We start from the raw sequence: 23305 nt of genomic DNA on the forward strand, positions 1-23305 counted from the left end.
GCTGAAGCTTGGTTAATAAATATGAATAAATATTTTCAGTTGTACGAATATGATCATAACTTGAAAGCGAGATTAGCTATTTTCCAGTTACAAGGTAAGGCAACCTTGTGGTGGGAGGAAATCAAGATTATCAAGGGGGTAAGCGAACGGACCATTACCTGGGAGAAGTTTCAGAAATACTTCAAAGAAAGGTACATGACGGAACGATTCTACGATGAAAAGGCCAGAGAATTCCATGATTTAAGATTGGGACAGCAGACAATGGACGAGTTCATTAATCGCTTTACCTCTCTGCTACGTTATGTACCTTACATCAAGGAGGAGAAAGCTAAGGTCCAAAGGTTTGTGAGCAGCTTACCTTCATATATAAGGGAGAGGATTGAGTTTGACAATCCTAGGACCATGGATGAGGCTATTCGTAAAGCAAGGATCTGCTACCAGCAGAGTAAACAGAAGGGGGACACCTCAAACAAAAGATGGAATGAGAAAAGGAGCAGTCGAATGGTTGGGAGCAGCAAGGGAGGTCGCAGCAGTGGGAGTAAGGGTGCTGGTAAAGGATTAAACAGTAGATCTGTTGCAAGGAATGTGCCCCGATCTAGGCCAATGAGCGAATCTAGAGTAAGTGAGCAGCCTGTTAGACCAGAAGGTGAGGGGATGACCAGACCTCCAGTTCAATGCTGGGGTTGTGGAGGACCTCACTATGTTAAAAACTGCCCACAGCGAAAGGGGACAGACCAGATATCCCAAATTCATGAAGCATCGACCGTTGGGGACGTGGCACGCAGTGTACCCAGAATTAATGCAGCTTTGGAAGACCGACAAGCGGAATACCAGCCATCTATGGTTGAATTTGAAGGTAAAATTTCACACCTTTCTATATCTGTTCTTATTGATCCAGGAGCTACTTTAAGTTATGTTAGCCCAAAGATAGTAGAACAGTGTAAATTACAATCTGAAAAGTTCAAGAATCCGTGGCTGGTCCAATTAGCTACAGGAGCCAAGAGACGAGTCTTGGCCAAGGTAAATAATTGTTCTTTAACTATAGCAGGACAGCCAATAGTAGCAGATTTAAACGTACTACCGTTGGGTTCATATGACATCCTGATTGGGATGGATTGGCTGGAAAAACACTGGTCCTTAGTGAATTGCAAAACAAAAACCATCTACTATAAAGATGACCATGGAGAGCAGCAGGAGTTACAAGGAATCAAACATCCTGTACAGATTCGACCCATTACAGCATCTCAGTTAGCTAAATGCATCAAGAAGAAATGTCAAATCTATGCTATTCAGGTGGGTTACGCAAATCAGAAGGATAAAACTGCCATGCTGGGCAACATCCCGGTGGTACAAGAATTTGCAGATGTCTTTCCCGAGGAGGTACCGGGATTACCACCTAAAAGGGATGTGGACTTCACCATTGAATTGATTCCGGGAGCAGCACCCGTGTCACGGGCACCATACCGAATGAGCGTGCCAGAACTAACGGAATTAAAAATGCAACTGCAGGAGCTGTTAGATAAAAATTACATCCGACCCAGTGTATCACCTTGGGGAGCCCCAGTGTTATTCGTCAAGAAGAAAGATGGAACGTTTCGGATGTGCATTGATTATCGTCAGCTGAATAAGCTCACGATAAAAAATAAATATCCTTTGCCTCGGATCGACGAACTCTTTGATCAGGTAAAGGGAGCGACGGTATTCTCTAAGATCGATCTGCGATCTGGTTATCATCAGATCAGAATTAAAGATGAGGATATCGCTAAAACAACTTTCAGAACGCGGTATGGGCATTACGAGTTCGTGGTGCTACCTTTTGGTCTGACCAATGCACCTGCTACCTTCATGTGTTTGATGAACAGTGTGTTTCATAGATTCTTAGACAAATTTGTGTTGATATTCATAGATGATATCCTGATTTATTCCCGATCTAGAAAGGAGCATGAGGAACACCTAAGATTGGTGTTGCAAACTTTGCGGGAACATCAATTGTATGCAAAGTTTAGTAAGTGTGATTTCTTCAAGGAGGAGATACAATACTTAGGCCATGTAATCACAAAGGAAGGAATTGCAGTAGACCCTGAGAAAATCAGAACTATAATGGAGTGGCCCATACCAAAGGACGTGGCAGATATTAGGTCCTTTATGGGGCTAGCGGGTTATTATAGAAGATTTGTCGAAGGCTTTTCTAGGGTAGCATACCCTATCACCTCCTTACAAAAGAAAGGAAAAGTATTTAAGTGGACCTCAGAATGTCAGAAGAGCTTTGAACAGCTCAAGCACTTACTCACCACCGCACCCATATTGAGTATAGCTGATCCTAATAAGGATTACGTGGTCTGCACTGACGCAAGTAAAGAAGGTGTGGGAGGAGTGCTGATGCAAGAAGGAAGAGTCATTGCATATGAATCAAGGAAGCTGAAAGAACATGAGCAGAAATACTCTGCTTACGACCTGGAGCTGACGGCTGTTATTCATGCCCTGAAAATGTGGCGACACTATCTTTTGGGGAAAAAATTTCTGTTGCTAACAGACCACCACAGCCTAACAAACTATTTCAGCCAACCCACCTTAAATACGAGGCAAGCTCGTTGGGCCGACTTCTTAAGTGGGTTCGACTTTGAAATTAAGCATTTAAAGGGGAAGGAGAACCGAGTGGCTGATGCATTAAGTCGAAAGGTACAATGCGTGTGCAAGATTTCGGTTAGTAAATGGCAGAGTACTCTATTTGAAAAGATAAAAACAGCGACTGAACATGATGCTGTTTACCAGCAAATTAAACAGCAAGTACAACAATTTTCTGGTAAGGAAACACAACAGGGGTATGAGCTGGATGATGCCGGAATGCTGTATTTTAACAAAAAGCTGTATGTACCCAATGAAGATAATCTTAAGAAGCTGATTCTGGATGAATTTCATATCAGCCATTATACCGGGCATCCGGGTTACCAGAAAATGGTTACCGCTCTTCGAAAAGAATATTACTGGCCAAAAATGAAGAAAGAGGTAGCTGAGTATCTAGCACGATGTCTAGAATGTCAGCAGATTAAGGCGGAGCATTTGCATCCAGCAGGGCTGCTACAACCCTTACCCATTCCGGAATGGAAATGGGAGACTATCTCCATGGATTTTATAACCGGATTGCCTCGAACGAAGAAAAATAATGATTCCATTATGGTGGTAGTGGATAAGTTGAGTAAGGCAGCACACTTCATACCTGTGCAATCAACATATAAGGCTGTGCAAATCGCTCATATTTTCATGCAAAATGTATTCAAATTGCATGGACTTCCGAAGGTAATTATCTCCGATCGTGATGTTAAGTTTACATCAACCTTTTGGAGGACATTGTTTGCTGAACTAGGAACACAGCTGAACTTTAGCACAGCTTATCATCCCCAAACAGATGGCCAAACAGAACGAGTGAATCAGGTTTTGGAGGACATGCTGAGAGCATGTGTCATGATGAAGCCAACCCAATGGGAAGAATATCTCCACCTGGTCGAATTCGCATATAATAATGGGTATCACTCCTCAACACAGTTGAGTCCTTTTGAGGTCATGTATGGGCGGAAGTGCCGCACACCCTCAAGTTGGGGTGGACCTGAGGATAGGTTACGAATTGGACCTGAAATGCTCAAAGAAATGGAAGACACGGTAAAGAAAGTGCGTACCAACTTAAAAGCCGCTCAGGACAGACAGAAAAGTTTTGCTGATCGAAAGAGAAGGTTCAAAGAATTTCAAGTTGGGGACCATGTGTTTGTAAGAATTCAACCTAGAAGGAGTACCTTACAGTGGAGCGGATGTGCCAAATTAGCACCTCGCTATTTTGGACCTTTCCAAGTCTTAGCAAGAGTGGGGCCAGTAGCTTATCAACTCGCCCTACCAAGCCATATTAAGATCCACAATGTTTTTCACGTATCCGTATTAAAACAATACGTTTACGATCCTAAACATGTGATTCAATGGCAGAATGTTCGGGTAAGAACTAATCTGATCATGTTAGGTAAGCTTTGTTCTTAAACAAGAAATAACTAAATCTGTTGCTGATTGCAGGTCGAGCCGGAAGGCGAGGTTCTGGTCGAACCACTGACCATTCTCGACCGGAGAGAAGTGCAGCTGCGGAAACGGGTTATTTCCCAAGCTAAGGTACAATGGCAGCATTATGGGCCTGAAGAGGCCACTTGGGAGGATGAGGAACTCCTTAGAGAAGCTTACCCGAATTTGTTTAAGGGAGACAGACATCGGGACGATGTCCAATCTCAGGAGGGGGAGATGTGATAACCCCATATTTGTAAATATGAAAATCTACTATGGTAAAAGACAGTAAAACAGTTGTTGTTATGTTTTAAAAGAACAAAACTGGACAAACTATTTTATAAAAGTAATTTAAATATTTTCTTGAAATGTTGGCAGCCTCTAGGAGGTGGATTTAAAAGAAAGTGATCAATTATAATAACTGAGGGGAAATACCCTCCCAAAAAACAGGAAAATTCCTGGTTGTATGGGGAAGCTCTGTGCTGTGTGGACAGGCAGAGGAGACCTTTTCCAAGAAGAGGAAAAAGGGAAAAGAAAAAGAAAAGACTGGTTAAGTCTGGTTAGGACCAGATAACCAAGCACAGAGTGCAAAAATCTTGCTGAGGGCTTGAGGTCTGCAAGATGGCTCGGGGGGAGACTTCCGTCTGAGGGATGGATCTCATGGCTGGGTGGAAGAGCTTAAACAAAGAACAGGTGACCTGCTTGAGAAACTATTCCTGACTCGGGCGAATCAGGTACGGTTTCAAGTGCTGAGTCCCTGATTGAATATACATATACAGTGGAACTTATAGCAAGTAAATATGGATTATATTTTATTTTCCTAGATGCTGTTAGTGTATATACAGTGAATTTACAGGTAGAAAATAAAGATTATGTATCATAAATCTAGACACTGTTATTAGATACAGCGTACCTACTGTAGGGTTTCATTACCCTAAACACTGTTACAAATTGCTTAAACGACTGCACAGGTGTAGTTTTAAGCGAAAGGGCAGCTTATAACTCGAGAAGCATGGTCGGGAAAGCTAGCCGTATACTGGTCTTAGAATGAGAAGGGCGGTGGCCCAAGTGAACCGACTAGTAAATAGTGAACCTGATAAATCAATCTCAAATGGTGAACATGATAAATCAACCTCGTCCGAGAGACAGAGGCGCTGTGTAGTGTCGGAACAGCAATAATGGAATGAACAAGTGCGGGTTCTTTAAAATAAACAAGCAGAAGTTTAACAAGTTGACAGAACGAGTATGGAAACGCTCGAAGCCTGAACAACGAGCACCGACTATGGTCGGTGTTACTCGTCAACAAGAAAAAGGAAAACCTTGTAGCGATTATAACATTGATTGTTAACATGCATAGAAAATAAATAGGTTATTCCGGTTTGGAAGATTAATGTAAACACCGGGTAAATATAGAACCAGAACTGCATATCATTCCTGTACCTCAATAATGTTAAACCACAGATGTGTAATGATGCACAAGTAAAGAAAGAACAGAATCGAAAACCCTTTACAGAAAACTCTGTATATAAAGCTTATGAGGAACGGTTCTGTATATTTAGATATTTACGGCATTGTATAAAGGAAAAGATGCATGATATGTTTATTCTATTAAACCGAGAACCTCTGGCCTGAGTCTAACAAGGCAAAAACAAGCATAACAATACCAGATGGGTGCCTCGAAAACGGTAGACAAACCCTAAGCCAATTCATGAAATTGTTACCATTGAGTAGAGCGGAACCAGTGGTAAGTAAACAAACCATCAATCACTGTTCTGAGAAATAATAAAACACAGAGTATATTCATGGAGTGCGTGAATCATTTGTTAACCTGAAAACAGAGGTATTGTTACAGATTCGCATTTATATAACAACATAGCACCCAGGTGGTGAATAATGCAAGAGTAACCACTGTACATTCATTAATACGAGAACCTCAAATTAGAGCATAAATCCGACAGTCCAGGTCTGAGCTTACGGCCGGACCCAATGTCTTGTAACATATATCAGAAAATACAAACCAAAGTTACGCATGCCACAAGGACAGTATTATAATCAAACAAAACTGTAAGTGCGTGCTGTAGCACTCCACCATGAATAGAACTTAACAATGTGCTCACAGAACTCAACCAGACATTAAAAGATATCGAATGCCACCGTGAGGGTTCTCTGTGGAGAAATACCTCGGCTTCGAAGCAAGGAAAACCTCGCTCGAACAGTGGTCTGCAAGCAAGCCATAACAGAAACCGCTCAAAATCGTAGAACTGTGAACCCTCATACGCAGAGCAAGACATGTTGAGAGAGGGAACTTACCGTGTTTGCCAAGGAGGGCCAAACCTTCGAGCTTAGCTACCATGGCTCCGACTGAAGGGGTTGAATGACTCAGCTGCACGCCCTGTTCACAAATGAGAACAACATCATAAGAACTCCTTACATTTGACCGTGAACTGCAATGATTTATGTTTTCTGTAAACCTCCAATAATAAGGATCAATACCTGTAAGGGCGTGTTGGTGTGAACTGAGCAGCCTTCGGGGAAGAGGAAGGAGACAGATAAAACACCGGTGATACCGAACCAGGAGAGAAACACAGAACCGGAGCTGGAAGAGCCGAGAAACAAATGAACCCTGAATCGACCAAAACGAATTTTATACGATGGCTTAAACCCTCGGAAGCCTTTCAACCCTCCGATCCAAGCGAGCCATCGTGGCCGTCTATCCAAGGCGGGAAAGTATAGCGGGAACGCCGAGAAAGCTGTGACCGAGGAGTCACATGGCTGAAGGGACGAGTCTTGCCACATGCCGGTGTGAGGGCCAAAGTCATTAAGGCGACGGGTGAGTTGGCACCTGCAGAGACTGCGGTCGGACCAACAAACCCTGTGCCGCATTAAAACAACTGCATAGTAGGTAGATCAATGGCTGGAAGCCTCTATGGCCCACGCCTGTTTGAAACTCATATGACAGTGCCAAAAACATATAACATAACATGTATATACAAGTTAAACGATGACAAGATGTGAGCCAGCTCACAGTACGAACCATGGAATAAATTTTGTGTATAATATGTTTCCATACGCTATGTAGTCGGGCATGTAGCCATGTATAGTATGTAAATCATATTGGTAACAGATTATGTATATGGTTATACATTGGAAAATTTTTTTTATGTGTGTATTGTTAAAGAGGTGTGACATTATGTTAAAATGTTATATTAAATATATTAATATATATTAGTTATGTTAAAATGTTATATTAAATATTGATGGTGATCATTAACATCCAAAACTTAATTTTTTTTTTTTTATATTTATACCTAAACCCATATTATATATAAAATAATATTATAATATTAATTCTAACTATATCTTATTTTATCTCATAAAAATATATATTAATATATATTAGTTATAATTATGTTAAAACATTATATTAAATATATTAGTATAGTTATATATTTATCGGTATGTTATATTATAATTAATATATTAAAATGTTCCAATATAACTATACTGGTAATTTCCAGTAAGATATATATATATATATATATATATATATATATATATATATATAATTTGTAAATTTATAAAAATTATTAAACTAATTTTTAAAGCCAACAAACATAATGGTAGTTAATTATATATATATATATATATATATATATATATATATATATATATATATAATTTGTAACTTTATAAAAATTATTAAACTAATTTTTAAAGCCAAAAAACATAAAACTATTTAGTGTATAATTAATTTAAATTAATATATATTTATGCTTAAATATACTAATATTTAAAATGCTTTATTATAACTGAATAACGATAAGCTTATTAAAGTGTTTTGCACAACTATCGGCAAGACAACAATTTTTTAGTATTCAATGTTTCTCACCTTTCTAACATTACGAATTTATGAACCTAGATTAATTAAATTTTAACATTATGAATTTATGAAGATAAATTAATTAAGTTTTAAAGGCTATTAATAAATAAAAAATATATTTATAATTTATATATATATATATATATATATATATATATATAAACTTTATTAACTATTACTATAAATTAAACAATATTAAAATATAAAAATTCATTATACATATAACATAATTATTATAACCTTTATGTGTATTAAATATTATATAATATTATTTTAATATAATCTCATTCATATACGAATGTATAATGATAATTTAAAGATAAGTTGTGGAGTGATAAAAATTTTAGGGCAAAAGAAAGTTAAGATACTATAAAGAGGTTATCAACACATGTTTGGTAATCAGAATTATTTTTTTGTAGTTAAAAAGAGAATGAATATTGCAAGGATTTAGAACTAATTCTAGTAATCTTTAGAGTGGAAGAGGAAGTTAGTCTATTCCCAAGATACTTTAGGACGAGAGAATATACCTTTTTTAAGATATGGGGAGAGTAAAACATGAAAAACACTCTCTTAAATTATCGAAGCCAATAAATATATGATAAAATTGTTATATACTTTCTGACCATTTCCTTTTTCTCATATAGAAGAACTATGCTCTTACCTGCTTACCTCTATGTTTCAAAGTTATTATTGAGTATTAGAAATATGCAACATATGGATTCTACAGTTTCTCACCAACTAACGGGACTTGATTCGGGCAAGGAGGTCGCGTGTAATGACCTGCGGTCCTTGGCATGCCCACGAGCATGAAGTGCGAAGACTTGTTGGAGAACAAGTGGCTTGAACGAACAAAGTGCGAGCTCAGACTTAAAGTGTGATGGACTTAGGTGATAATGCACACGAAGGAAAGGAGAGCGAGGAGTTTATATGGCGTGGGGAGTGTTTGGACACACCCATGGCCGACCTATGCTTACAACGCGTTAGAATGAAGGCCGACATGGTTGGAGGGCGTTTTGCGATGGAGGTATAGGGCGTTGGCAAGTCGGTTGGGCAGCCAAGACTTGCCCAACGCACCTTATATATATGCGATAAGTTTGGAGCGAAAGTTCATCATTCAAACTCGACCATTCATGGAGTAGTGTGAGTGAGAAGTATATAATAGCAAAGGAAAGGTGCAAAGGGTGGAGCAGGTCGTAGGAAAAGGCGCAAGTCATAATGCGCCCACTCTTGGGCAGGTAGACATGGTAATATCGCACGGGTTCTAGTTATTGGTTGAGGTGTGCGGGTGACCGGTGAGGGCGTTCGGGTGGGCGTGCACGACGGGCAACCCGAGTAGGGCGTCCACTCAACGAACGAACCAAGGTGCTAAACGGGTGACTCGGGTAGGGTGCGCCATGCACGGAGGTGAGTTGGTCAACATGGTGAGGTTGTGTAGATGGGCAGCTGGGTGAGGGCGCACCATGCAGGACGAAACGGTGGAAACAGTGAAGTGTTGCGATTATGAACGGAGGTGTGACTCGTGTAGAGGCGTCCGTGTGTGGCGACTTGGTTACGACGAGGCACACCCAAGTTGGGCAAACAACACGATTGTGCGACGAGGTGAACGAAGGGTTGGTGAGTTGTGCAGCAACCGTGCAGAGGCGCCGACGAGCTGGGCAACCAAGTTTGTCGAAGTTGAAAATTGGCTAAGTGTAAATTTGGGGTTCCCCAAGATTTAACTTGTACTTGTAAAAGAGGATTATATATATTGATTTGGGCAGATTCATATTGCAGGGAGTTTCCCCTCCCTTTATACTGTTGTGCATTTCTCTTGTATAATGTTGTTTATGTGAATGTTATGGGCTTTCACTTGTATAAAGGAACATTAATAATACTTGGTAGCAAGAAATAAACTAAGTATGGAATGTTAGGCGTAGTCTACAATCGTAAGTATTGGTGAAAAGAAAACAGTTGGTAGTTCTGCACCTCGCTATAAGCAGTTGAAAGACCACCGTAGGTGTAGGGGCGTGATAGGTGGTATCAGAGCTCGGTTGGAGCTGGTGTTGAAGATTGAAGTTGTTGATCTGCACTTCATAACAGATGGTACTAAAGCTGATTCAGGGTTGAAGAAGCTTGACAGTTGGTGATAGTGGAAGTAGGTACTTGCAAGTGAAGGAAGCTGGTTTCACATACAAGTGGAACAAGAGCTGGTTCATGGTTGCGGGAACTTGGTAAAGCGGGTGAATGGTGAAATAGGTTTGGTAGAGGTGAAGCTTAGTGCTTGGGCCAAGCTGAACGACAAGGCATGGCAGGTTTGGAAGAATGTGAAGGGAAGCTCTCCCTTACCTTATACAGGTTGAAGTGGTTGAAAGAAGAGAACCCCTGGATTTGAAAGGAACTTGAAGTATTGGAAAAGAATGTTGAAGATGAACTTCTTCAACTTGGTTGGACAATGGAGCAAGATGAAGTTGTAGATTGTGCTAACAAGGAATAGGAAGCCGTGATGATTGAGGATATTGTAGATGTGACAACGATGGAGGATGAACTTGAGATTGATCAAGTTGGACCAGGATCGTGTAGTTTGCAGACATGGATGGATGAGGATACTCACATGGAGGAGCCTCATGATGATGATGAAGTAAGTATCGATACTTGTGTTTCACTTGAGCATTTGGTAGATGGACCATATGCAGGGAAGGGAAAAATCAGTTTGCCGATGCTAGGGAGGATCTTACCATGGATGTCTATGATGAGACCTTGTATGGGGAAGCAAAGATTGTTGACTGTTGCAGTACTTGTTGGGGTTGTTTGTGACCTTGAAGGTACAAAGGCCCGTGACAAGGGAGGAACATGGTGTCGTTGCGGAGGATTGGGTCATGCTTTAGCCACATGAAGAATTGGCTAAGTGCCCGGCATGACTCATGGATAGATTGAGGAGGGCACACACTTGAGTTGCTTGGGTGGACTTCTCATGGCTGAGACCAAGAAGAAGTCTTAGTGGAACCTTTAGTGGGGGAGCTATGATGGAAGGGACTCATGATGTGATGATGATATGGTTGGGTGATCGAGTTCACTAGACAGAAGATTGCAGACTTGGATGAGGATGACCAATTGTTGTGATGGGTCTACTTGGTTGGACTACATGGGAAACTTAGTCATGGACATCAGGCTGGAGACATGGAGCATGGCAATCTTATGCAGGGACATTATGGAGGAGCATTTGTAGAGGTGTCACTTATGGGAATCCAATGAGGAGTGCCAAGGCAGGGATGTCATGCAGGTGGATTTGTTGATGTGACATGGAGACTTATTATTATTTATGAACCGATGGAGAGGTTGTGCACTTATGTACAACAAGGCCATGGATTTGGATGGAGTTGTGAGCAGACTATGGAGCATTCCTACTATGTGGAGAGCTAAGGCATCTTGCAGAGATCTTTGGGCCAAGACTTGTATGCTTGCTGAGATGTTGATTGGAGATGACTTATGGAGCTCATGATGACACGAGGTTGTGACTTCCAAGGAGACTTCATATATGGTGGACTCGGAGGATATGATGCATTAAGGAGCTAAGGTCAGAGACTTTGATGCAGGATGGGGTGCATACTTTCAAGTACATGTATGAGAATGGCTTGGAAGAGTGACTTGATGTGGAGGATCGATATGAGGCACTTTGGAGTGATGGAGTTACAACGATGATGATGCCTTGGTGGCAACACTTGGGCATGGGTTGAGCCGAGACTTAACCACTTTTGACACATGGGAGCTCATTGATCTATGATCATGGGCAGCACATGGATAGATGAGACAGGTGCATACTTGTTTCTATGGTAGACTTGAGAAGTGGCACATACAGATATGATGGAGGTTGCTTCATGGACCTAGATGTGGCACATCGAGAGTCGGAGTTTGATGAGATGGTATCTTTATATTGAGGAGGCACACATATGGATGATGATGTTGGGGTAGATGTGGCTGATTTCATGTAGCACATTAGCACCAAACATCATGGCTATCATGTTGCAGATAAGATGAGGACTACTTCATGGACCTGAGCATGGCTTATACTTGTATGGAGATGGATTCTTGATCCAGTTGATGAGGTGACGGGATGTTCAGAGAAACCACTGTTGATGGCATGAGGATGTGCATTCTCATGGTTCGAGCATGACAGTTGGATTAGCTACCGAACTAGTTTAGACACGGGGAATGTCAGTGTACAGAGATGTGTTAGCATTGTGTTGGAGTATCATGGCAGCAGTTCACACAAGGATGAAACATGATGAGGTCGACATGATATGTTGTAGGAAGCATGTAGCTTGAGATGGAGGGGCCAACCTTCCACGATGGGGAGTAGCATGTGGAGATTGTGACAGGATGGTTGATGATCATGGATTGAGATGATTTACGGTGTATGACATACAGATGGGGTGTATACCTTGGTATGGTGATCTTGGTGACAAATGGTTGCCGGGATGAGATATTGTCGAGGACGACAATGATTTTAAGTGGGGGAGTGTAAGGACCTGTGGTCCTTGGCATGCCCATGGGCGTGAAGTGCGACGGATTTTGGTGTACAAGTAGCTTAGAACGAAGGATGTGCGAGCTTAGACTTAAGGTGCGTGGACAACAAGTTATAATGCGCAGACGAGGAGGAGTGCGAGTCATGTTTAATGCGTGGGAACATGTTACATTGCCCACGAGCCGACCCACACTTGGAGTAAGTCTGACATATGCTTTGAGGCGTTTGCGATGAGGAGGGGGTGTTCATAACATGGAGGGCGAGTTGGCTTGGGTAGCCTAACTCAACCTGCCACCCATATAAGTAAACAACACGTGGATGTCATTTGGAGGCATCGCTCAAGCATTCAAGTGAAGTCTTTCGGTGATCAAGTGTAGTGCGAGGTGCAGGTAGCAAGGAGGCACAAAAGTTGATTCGCCCACTCTTGGGCGAAGGCACACGGTAGCACACGGACTTGGGTGAAAGGCAAGCGCATGGGTGAAGGCGCCTGCCGTTTGGACGAAGGCATCAGGCAAGGTTGCACGACGGGTACACCCGTCGACGAGCTGGGTGTGCAGGTGACCAGTGAGGGCATCTGGGTAGACGTGCATGACGGGTGACCGGTGAGGGCGTCCGTGCAGGTGTGCATGATGGGCGGCCCAAGTAGGGCGTCCATTGAATGAACGAACCGACGTGTTGAACGGGTGACCCGGGTAGGGTGCGCCGTGCACGAAGGTGAGTTGGTCTACACGGTGAGGTTGTGCGGACAGAAGGCCGGGTGAGGGCGAGCCGTGTATGACGAAACGGTGGAAACGGTGAAGTGTTGAGATTGTGAACGGAGGTGTGACTCGTGCAGAGGCGCCCGCGTCTGGCGACTTGGTTACGACGAGGCGCGCTCAAGTTAGGAAAACAACACGATCGTGTGACGAGGTGAACGAATGGTTGGTGAGTCGTGCGGCGGCCGTGTGGAGGCACCGATGAGCTGGGAAACCGAGTTTGCTGAAGTTGGAAATTTGGCTAAGTGTAAATTTGGGGTTTCCCAAGATTTAACTTGTACTTGTAAAAGAAGATTATATATATTGATTTGGGTAGACTCATATTGCAGGGAGTTACCCCTCCCTTTATACTGTTGTGCATTTCTCTTGTATAATGTTGTTTATGTGAATGTTATGGGATTTCACTTGTATAAAAGAACATTAATAATATTTGGTAACAAGAAATAAACTAAGTATGGAATGTTAGGTGTAGTCTACAATCATAAGTATTGGTGAAAAGAAAATGGTTGGTAGTGCCACACCTTGCTATAAGTGGTTGAAAGACCACCGCAGGTGTAGGGGCGTGACAGGTGGTAGTAGAGTTGGCTGATGACCGGGTTGATGATGAAGTGCTGATCCCACTACACTATCGTGACGGGTGGTATTAGAGCTAGTACCGTGGAGCTGGTGCTGGTGTACTGAATCAAGGAGCTGATTCTACGAAGACCGAAGACTTGAAAGGGAGTTCAAGATTTGTAGGTAACAGGTGGAATATCAGGGTCATTAAGGTGAATGGTGAAACAGGTTTAGCAGAGGAGAAGCTTAGTGCTTGGGCCAAGTTAAACGACAAGGCATGGCAAGTTTGGAAGAATGCGAAGGGAAGCTCTTGCTTACCTTATATAGGTTGAAGCAGATGAAAGAAGAGAACCCTCGGATTCGAGAGGAACTTGATGTCTTGGAAAATAATGTTGAAGACGAACTTCTTCAACTTGGTTGGACAATGGAGCAGGATGAAGTTGCAAATTGTGCTGACAAGGAAGAGGAAGCCGTGATAGTTGCAGATGTTGCAGATGTGACAACGATGGAGGATGAACTTGAGGATGATCAAGTTGGACCAGGATCGTGCAGTTTGCAGACATGGATGGATGAGGATACTCATATGGAGGAGCCTCATGATGATGACGTAAGTACTATTGATACTTGTATTTCACTTGAGCATTTGGTAGATGAACCGTATGCAGAGAAGGGCAAAAGCCGTTTGCCGATGCAAGGGGGCATCTTACCATGGATGTCTATAATGAAACCTTGTATGGAGAAGCAAGGGTTGTTGAATGTTGCAGGACTTGTTGGGGTTGTTTGTGACCTTATGATGGAAGGTGCAAAAGCCTGTGACAAGGGAGGAACATGATGATTGTTGCAGAGGGTTAGGTCATGCTTTAGCCACATGGAGAATTGGCTAAGTGCCTGGCATGACTCATGGACAGATTGAAGGGCACACACTTTTGGTACGATGATACTTGGGTGGACTTCTCATGGCCGAGACCAAGAGATAGTCTTGGTGGAACCTTCAGTGGGGGGAGCTATGATGGAAGGGACTCGTGATGCTGATGATATCGTTGGGTGACCGAGTTCACTAGACCGAATATGCAAACTTGGATGAGGATGACCGATTGTTGTGATGGGTCTATTTGCTTGGACTACATGGGCAACTTAGTCATGGACATCAAGTTGGAGACATGGAGCATGGCAGTCTCATGCAGGGACATGATGTAGGAGCACTTGTAGAGGTGTCACTTATGGGCATCCAATGAGGAGTGCCAAGGCAGGGATGTTGTGCAGGTAGATTCACTGGTGTGACATGGAGACTTATTATTTATGAGCCGATGGAGAGGTTGTGCACTTATGTACAACAAGGCCATGGACTTGGATGGAGTTGTGAGCAGACTATGGAGCATTCCTACTACATGGAGAGCTAAGGCATATTGCAGAGACCTTTGGGCCGAGACTTGTATGCTTGCTGAGATGTTGGTTGGAGATGACTCATGGAGCTCATGATGACATGAGGTTGTGACTTTTGAGGACTTCATATATGGTGGACTTAGAGGATCTGATGCATGAAGGAGCTGAGGTCAGAGAATTTGATGCATGATGGGGTGCATACTTTCGAGTACATGTATGGGAATGGCTTGAAAGAGTGACTAGATGTGGAAGATCGATATGAGACACTTTGGAGTGATGGAGTTACAACGACGATGATGCCTTGGTGGCAACACTTGGGCATGGATTGAGCTGAGACTTAACCACTTTTGACACATGGGAGCTGATTGATCTGTGATCATGGGCAGCACATGGATAGATGAGACAGGTGCATACTTGTTTCTATGGCAGACTTGAAGAGTGGCACATACAGATATGATGGAGGTTGCTTCATGGACCTAGATGTGGCACATCGAGAGTCGGAGTTTGATGAGATGGTCTCTTCATATTGAGGAGACACACATATGGATGATGATGTTGGGGTAGATGTGGCTGATTTCATGTAGCACATTAGTACCAAACATCATGGTTAGCATGTTGCAGATGAGATGATGACTACTTCATGGACCTGAGCATGGCTTATACTTGTATGGAGATGGATTCTCGATCCAGTTGATGAGGTGACAGGATGTTCGGAGAAACAACTGATGATGGCATGAGGATGTGCATTCTCATGGTTTGAGTGTGACACTTGGATTAGCTACCCAACTAGTTCAGACATGGGGAACATCAGTGTACAGAGATGTGTTAGCATTGTGTTGGAGTATCATGGCAGCAGTTCACACAAGGATGACACATGATGAGGTCGACACGATATGTTGCAGGAAGCATGTAGCTTGAGATGGAGGGGCTAGCCTTCCACGATGGGGAGCAGCATGTGGAGATTGTGACAGGATGGTTGATGATCATGGATTGAGATGATTTCCGATGTATGACATACCGATGGGGTGTATACCTTGGTATGGTGATCTTGGTGACAGATGGTTGCCGAGACGAGATATTGTCGAGGAAGACAATGATTTTAAGTGGGGGAGGATGTAAGGACCTGCGGTCCTTGGCATGCCCACAGTCATGAAGTGCAACGACTGTTGGTGTACGAGCAGCTTAGAACGAAGGATGTGCGAGCTCAGATTTAAGGTGCGCAGACAGCAAGTTATAATGCACACACGAGGAGGAGAGCGAGTCATGTTTATAGCGTGGGAGCATGGTAGATTTCCCACGAGTCGACCCACACTTGGAGCAAGGCCGACATATGTTTTGAGGCATTTGCGATGAGGAGGACGAGTTGGCAAGGGTAGCCTAACTTTCCCTACCACCCATATAAGTAAACAACGCATGGATGTCATTTGGAGGCATCGCTCAAGCATTCAAGCGAAGTCTTTCGGTGATCAAGTGTAGTGTGAGGTGCAGGTTGCAAGGAGGTGCAGAAGTTGATGCGCCCGCTCTTGGGCGAAGGCACACGGTAGCACACGGACTTGGGTGAAAGGCAAGGGCGCGGGTGAAGGCACCCGCCGTTTGGATGAAGGCGTCGGGCAGGGTTGCGCGACGGGTGTGCCCGCCGACGAGCTAGGTGTGCGGGTGAACAGTGAGGGTGTTTAGGTAGACGTGCATGACAGGAGACCGGTGAGGGTGTTCGTGCAGGCGTGAACGACGGGCGGCCCAAGTAGGGCGTCCGCTAAATGAATGAACCGAGGTGTTGAACGGGTGACCCAGGTAGGGCGCGCTGTGCACGAAGGTGAGTTGGTCAACACGGTGAGGTTGTGCGGACGGGTGGCCAGGTGAGGGCGCACCGTGCACAACAAAATGGTGGAAACGGTGAAGTGTTGAGATTGTGAACGGAGGTGTGACTCGTGCAAAGGCAGCCGCGTGTGGCGACTTGGTTACGACAAGGCGCGCACAAGTTGGGCAAACAACACGATCGCGTGACAAGGTGAACGAAGGGTTGGTGAGTCTTGTGGCGACCATGTGGAGGCGGCGACGAGCTGGGCAACTGAGTTTGCCAAAGTTGGAAATTCAGCTAAGTGTAAATTTGGGGTTTCCCAAGATTTAACTTGTACTTGTAAAAGAAGATTATATATATTGATTCGGGCAGACTCATATTGCAGGGAGTTGCTCCTCCCTTTATATTGTTGTACATTTCTATTTTATAATTCTGTTTATGTGAATGTTATGGGATTTCACTTGTATAAAGGAACATTAATAATACTTGGTAACAAGAAATAAACTAAGTATGGAATGTTAGGCGTAGTCTACAATCGTAAGTATTGGTGAAAAGAAAATGGTTGGTAGTGCTACACCTTGCTATAAGCAGTTGAAAGACCACCGCAGGTGTAGGGGCGTGACAGGGAGGATGTAAGGACCTACGGTCCTTGGCCCGCCCACGGGCATGAAATGCGAAGACTTGTTGGAGAACAAGCAGCTTGAATGAACAAAGTGCGAGCTCAGACTTAAAGTGCGATGTACTTAGGTGATAATGCGCACGAAGGAAAGGAGAGTGAGGAGTTTATATGGTGTGGGTAGCGTTTGGACAAACCCACGGCCAACCTATGCTTACAATGTGTTAGAGTGAAGGTCGGCATGGTTGGAGGGCGTTTTGCGATGGAAGTATAGGGCGTTGGCAAGTCAGTTGGGTAGCCAAGACTTTCCCAACACACCTTATATATATGCGATAAGTTTGGAGCGAAAGTTCATCATTCAAACTCGACCATTCATGGAGTAGTGCGAGTGAGAAGTATATGATAGCGAGGGAAAGGTGTGAAGGGTGGAGCAGGTCGTAGGAAAAGGCGCAGGTCATAATGTGCCCACTCTTGGGTAGGAAGACACGGTAATATCGCACGGGTTCTAGTTATCGGTTGAGGTGTGCGGGTGACTGGTGAGGGCGTCCGGGTAGGCGTGCACGATGGGCGACCGGTGAAGGCGTCCGTGCAGACATGCACGACGGGCGACCCGAGTAGGGCATCCACTGAACGAACGAACTGAGGTGCTGAACGGGTGACCCGGGTAGGGCGCGTTGTGCACGGAGGTGAGTTGGTCGACACAGTGAGGTTGTGTGGACGAGCGGCCGGGTGAGGGCGCGCTGTGCACGACGAAATGGTGGAAACGGTGAAGTGTTGAGATTGTGAACGGAGGTGTGACTCGTGCGGAGGCGCCCGTGTGTGGCGACTTGGTTACGACGAGGCGCGCCCAAGTTGGGCAAACAACACGATTGTGTGATGAGGTGAACGAAGGGTTGGTGAGTCATGCGACAACCGTGCAGAGGCGCCGACGAGCTGGGCAACCGAGTTTTCCGAAGTTGAAAATTAGCTAAGGCTAAATTTGGGGTTTCCCAAGATTTAACTTGTACTTGTAAAAGAGGATTATATATATTGATTCGGGCAGATTCATATTGCAGGGAGTTGCCCCTCCCTTTATACTATTGTGCATTTTTCTTGTATAATGCTGTTTATGTGAATGTTATGGGCTTTCACTTGTATAAAGGAACATTAATAATACTTGGTAACAAGAAATAAACTAAGTATGGAATGTTAGGCGTAGTCTACAATCGTAAGTATTGGTGAAAAGAAAACGGTTGGTAGTGCCACACCTTGTTATAAGCGGTTGAAAGACCACTACAGGTGTAGGGGCATGACACCGCTTGTAAGGTCCTCGATTACCCGGGCGCAGTTGGGCGAGTGGGCGCGGGCGAGCCGGGCCGCACGACAGACAAACGAGCGTGGGCACGGGCACGCGGGTGGGCGCGCGAGTTGAGCTGCTCGCCGATAGGCGGGCGGGCACGCGGGCGGGCGCGCGAGTTGAGCTGCACGCGGGTAGGCGCGCGGGCGCGCGGGCAGGCGCGCGAGCTGGGCTGCACGCGGGCAGGGCGCGGGCGCGGACGAGCTGGTCTACACGGAAATGCGACGTTCGGGCGAACTTTATGCGACGAAAGTTCAGCGATATTACGACACTTGGAAAAATGCGATGGCACGTTGGGGAGTTTATAACCTATGTAGCGTGGGGATGTTGGGGGCTGGCCGACATACTCCAAAGCGCTATGGAAGGGGTGTTTAAACGTGGTTATGTGGTCGGCCCAAGAGCCACCACACCCCACTACCATGCGTGTATATGCATTGCGTTGAAGCTCATTTGTAACAACAATTCATTCGATCATCTTCGCTCAAGTGTAGTGCGTAGTTCTTTTGCGCAGAAGTAACAAGAGGTGAGCGCATAGCTCATGCGCTAGTCTTGGTGAATGCACAGAGATAGTTTGTACTTGGAGATTGGGTGAAGGCGTGGGCAAGGTGTGCCCGGTGATCGGTCGAAGTGCAGATTTGTGTGAGACTTGAGGAGGGAGTCTTGGTGACTCGGGTGAGCACCCTCCCATCGTGCAAGGTGTGCACAAAGGTTGTAAAAGGCTATTTTGCCTCTATTGTAAAATTGACTAAGTATAGACTTGGATTTTCCCAAGGATACTTGTGAACCTTGTATTATTGAAGAAATACTTTTTAATATATATTGTTGGGCAGACTCATTGTTAAGGGAGTTGCCCCTCCCTTTATACTGTGCAATTGTTGTTCTCTTTTATAATTGCTGATGACAATGAATGAGTATGGGTGTTCATTAGTATAAAGGTTATGCTTAATAATACTTGGTTGCGAAACACAAACTAAGTAAGAGAAAGTGAATTAGGCGTAGTCCATGTACATTAGTATTGGTGAAAAGAAAGTGTTCGGTGGTGCTGCACCTTGCCAAGAGCGGTTGGAAGACTACCGCAGGCCTGGGGACATGACACCGCTCTTCCTGTGATCGACCTTGGTCTTGCGTTGGATCCCCGTGATCCTTCAGCGACTCGAACGACGGAGTTAGCTATTTTACACAGATAGGCCACGCATGTGAAGAGTGGGGATTTTTCCTATCTCATAAAACATGGAATCCCCGTACAACTTATTGAAAAAGCACTGACTACTTTGCGTGTATTCTTCGAGTATCCCAAAGAAGAGAAGATGAAAATCAGAGCACGGGCACGGCAGGTGACCGCTCGGAGATTCCAATGATGGGTTACAATGTGTATCCAATGGGTAGATGGGATTCATATGAGTATATGTACTATCTCTGTGGCCCAGCAGCGTGCAACCCTTTTCCGGAGGACATGCCTCAATTGCGGTATGACATCTATTAGTATTAGTTCAAGTCCTCTTCTTCGTAGCAATTTAAGCCAATTGACACACAAACCATGAATTTACGATCATAACGTACGAATGCAGATCGGTGATAGAGAAACCGCTGATGTTCCTACCTGAAACGGCGGAATTTATTGAGAGCCTCGTTTCCCACTGTCAAGGAGCTCGGTGGGGCCAAGATTGAGGTTTTGAAACCTCTCTGCTATCCCAGAGCGAGGAGCCAACAGGAAGAGATAGGAGCGTGGGAGCATCAGGACAGCAGCATCATCACGGTGGTTGGGCAAGACGAGAGTGGAGGGTACCAAGTTCTCAAGGATGGAAAATGGGTGGACGTCACCCCTACCAAGGGTGCCCTGGTCATCAATATCGGCGAGAGTCTTCAGGTAATTTTGGCAAGGCTTATATCCTGGGTCATTGATCCGTTAATGCCGGAAGGCAGTATATGCTATTAGTTGTATTATGGGAAGTACCTAATCTAACCGGTGATATATGATGCCAGCCCACATTAATAGGGTCAATGGCCCACGATATATTGGTTGCTGGTAATTTTCATTTATAATTCTAAACCTGAAACTATCCTCGCTAATACACTTTAGCATGTATTTTTATTTAATCTATTGATTTCATTCATAGTCCTTGTGGTGTGGTGTACTACATTGAAGGTATGGAGCAACAACAGGTTCAAGAGTGCTGTGCATCGAGTTGTGAATAGTAAAGAGAGACGACGACGTTCATTTGAATTGGCTGACGCTCCAAAACCGAATACGATGATGAGGCCTCTTCCGCAGTTCACGACTGACATCAACTGCCCTGCTGCTCACACAGAATTCATGTACGGCGATTATTTGGCAATGATATTGCATAACAGGACATACCCTCCTACTAATCCCGAAGACCGTGTCACCATTTCCATCTACACTATCCAGAAAACGATATCTCAAAGCAATGCAATATAACTGAATATATGAGCCGTTCGTGGTTACCTATACCTAAATCTTTACATGAAATAGTTATATATATGCTGTATGATTGTATGCTCGCTGCAAGAACGATATTAAAAATAAATGATAAATCAGCATTGTCGTGTGATCAACATTGGTGCTTGTCATTGTTGTTCGGCCATGGTGATCTCATTTCATGATTCTTTCTCAATGTCGTTGGGGGTACTGTGATCTCAATTCGTTTCAGAATTCATGCACAAACAAACAAGATGTAAAGTGATGCAAATATTGAAATTAATTTTTGGAAGAGGAAAGGTGAATTGAAATGCGTTTTGCTAAAATAAATACGAGCACGGATCGTCCCTTACTTTCAGGAATCTGTAAGTGAACAAGATTATAGAAGTGAGTTGCTTTTAACAGTCTTTGATTTCTTAATGAAGGATTCAAGAATCATTTACGATTCTTGGATGGTCTCTATAAAGGCTACTTAATGAAGGATTCAAGAATTGTTTACAAAGTCTTGGATAGTCTCTATTCTCAAAAAATTGTTAAGTACATAAGATTTATAAATTAAAAAAAAAATAGATGTTTTAAACACCAATCCAAACAATTGTAATTTTTTATTTCATAATAAAATATCAAAAATATGTTTTACCTTTTGTAAAATGAACTATTCAAGAAATTTGGCGATGCATGCATTACTTTAACATTTTGAAGAAATTGTCAAAGGCACGCCTTACAGTAACCTCTTTTAGCTTTTTTGTCAGTCAAAATAATTTTATTAATTCTGTATAAAAATACAACATACTCTTTTCTCTTTTTCCTTCAATGCTGTAGGATTTGTTAGCAAAGGTAGTAGTGCAAAAACAAAGAAGATATTGTCATTTTTTACATGAATTCCAAAAGCATAAGAGTTATATAGCCCAAAACATTTGCAAAAATAAAAAGAAACGAATAGATAACATTTTAAGGGAGAGTATCCAGTGCATGAGACACCTGGGCTTACAGGTGGGCCGTGAAATTCATGAACATGGAAATCGATATGACCAAGCCACGCCTTAATCTCATTCAGCCGCTCACTAGTTTGACGCTGGCCACTACACATGCTAGGGGCTCTAGAATTCCCCCCTCACTTATTCGACATCATATATGTACGCTATATTCTCATTTCTTTCTACTCCCTTATGACATCAAACCTAGCGAAGGTATCCTACAAATATTTGGATATCAAGGCTAACGTATGCGGTTTCTCCACATGTATAGGTGACTCGGCACGAATGTGAGCAACCTTGTCCTCCATGTCTAGTCCCGGATCGCATCAAGGTCCATCGCCTCCGGTGTATAAGCTTGCTCCCCAGGCTCGCCATGAGGTCCTACTCTGCTGTAACATAGCCACCAATTTATGCAAGCATAAGGTCCAGAGAGAAAGAGGCACAAAACTTTCTCCCACAATTCTAGCTATTCCATCCCCTGTGAGGGGCACCCAATTCTGCCTCCTAAAAGCTTCAACATGAAGCTTATCCTGTTTCATTCTCTCTTCATCACCTGAAGAGGAGAATGCACATGTGATGTCCAACATCACTCCCTCTCAACTAGAGAGGACATCCCTATTCTCGTGTAATCTTGAGAATAGAATCTTGCTCCTATAAAAGGAGACTCCTTTACTCCCTCTCAAAATCAGAGGAGATCTAGACTTCCTTTATGTTTGGGAAGTCATCATCACAAGTCTTGCAACTTGTCTTCATAAGAGTATCAACTACAAGTTATTCATAGCTACCCTACTCCCTCTTTCCTCTACATCATCCAACTTTTTTTATTTCAAGGTATCATGGAGCCACCTTCTCTCTTTAATCTTGTGACAAGTTCTAGGCTAATATTTTTTCTTAGCACTTTCTTCTCTGATATGAAGCCATTACATTAAGCCTTTCCAAACTTTACGCTGATAATAGATTCTTCTTGAAAGTGATCTTCCTTTAACCTTCAAGGTATTTTCTCTCACTGCTACCTTTTAATCCCAA

The 23305-nt window shown here is 43.5% G+C and overlaps 1 protein-coding gene across 1 annotated transcript; it reads left to right on the forward strand.

Moving 5' to 3' along the window:
• The first annotated feature begins 20219 nt into the window (after positions 1 to 20219).
• Positions 20220 to 21302, forward strand: LOC149237456 (fe(II)/2-oxoglutarate-dependent dioxygenase 1-like). The gene is made up of 3 exons (XM_089369279.1): positions 20220 to 20329; positions 20558 to 20729; positions 21009 to 21302. Exons 1-3 carry the CDS (start codon positions 20220 to 20222, stop codon positions 21300 to 21302), a joined length of 576 nt encoding a protein of 191 aa, XP_089225405.1.
• Positions 21303 to 23305: the final 2003 nt, after the last annotated feature.

This window comes from Pinus tabuliformis, chromosome 8, assembly GCF_031772625.1.
Source record: "Pinus tabuliformis cultivar Carrire ecotype Pingquan chromosome 8, CPIR1, whole genome shotgun sequence".
In the NCBI taxonomy this organism is placed as follows: domain Eukaryota; kingdom Viridiplantae; phylum Streptophyta; class Pinopsida; order Pinales; family Pinaceae; genus Pinus; species Pinus tabuliformis.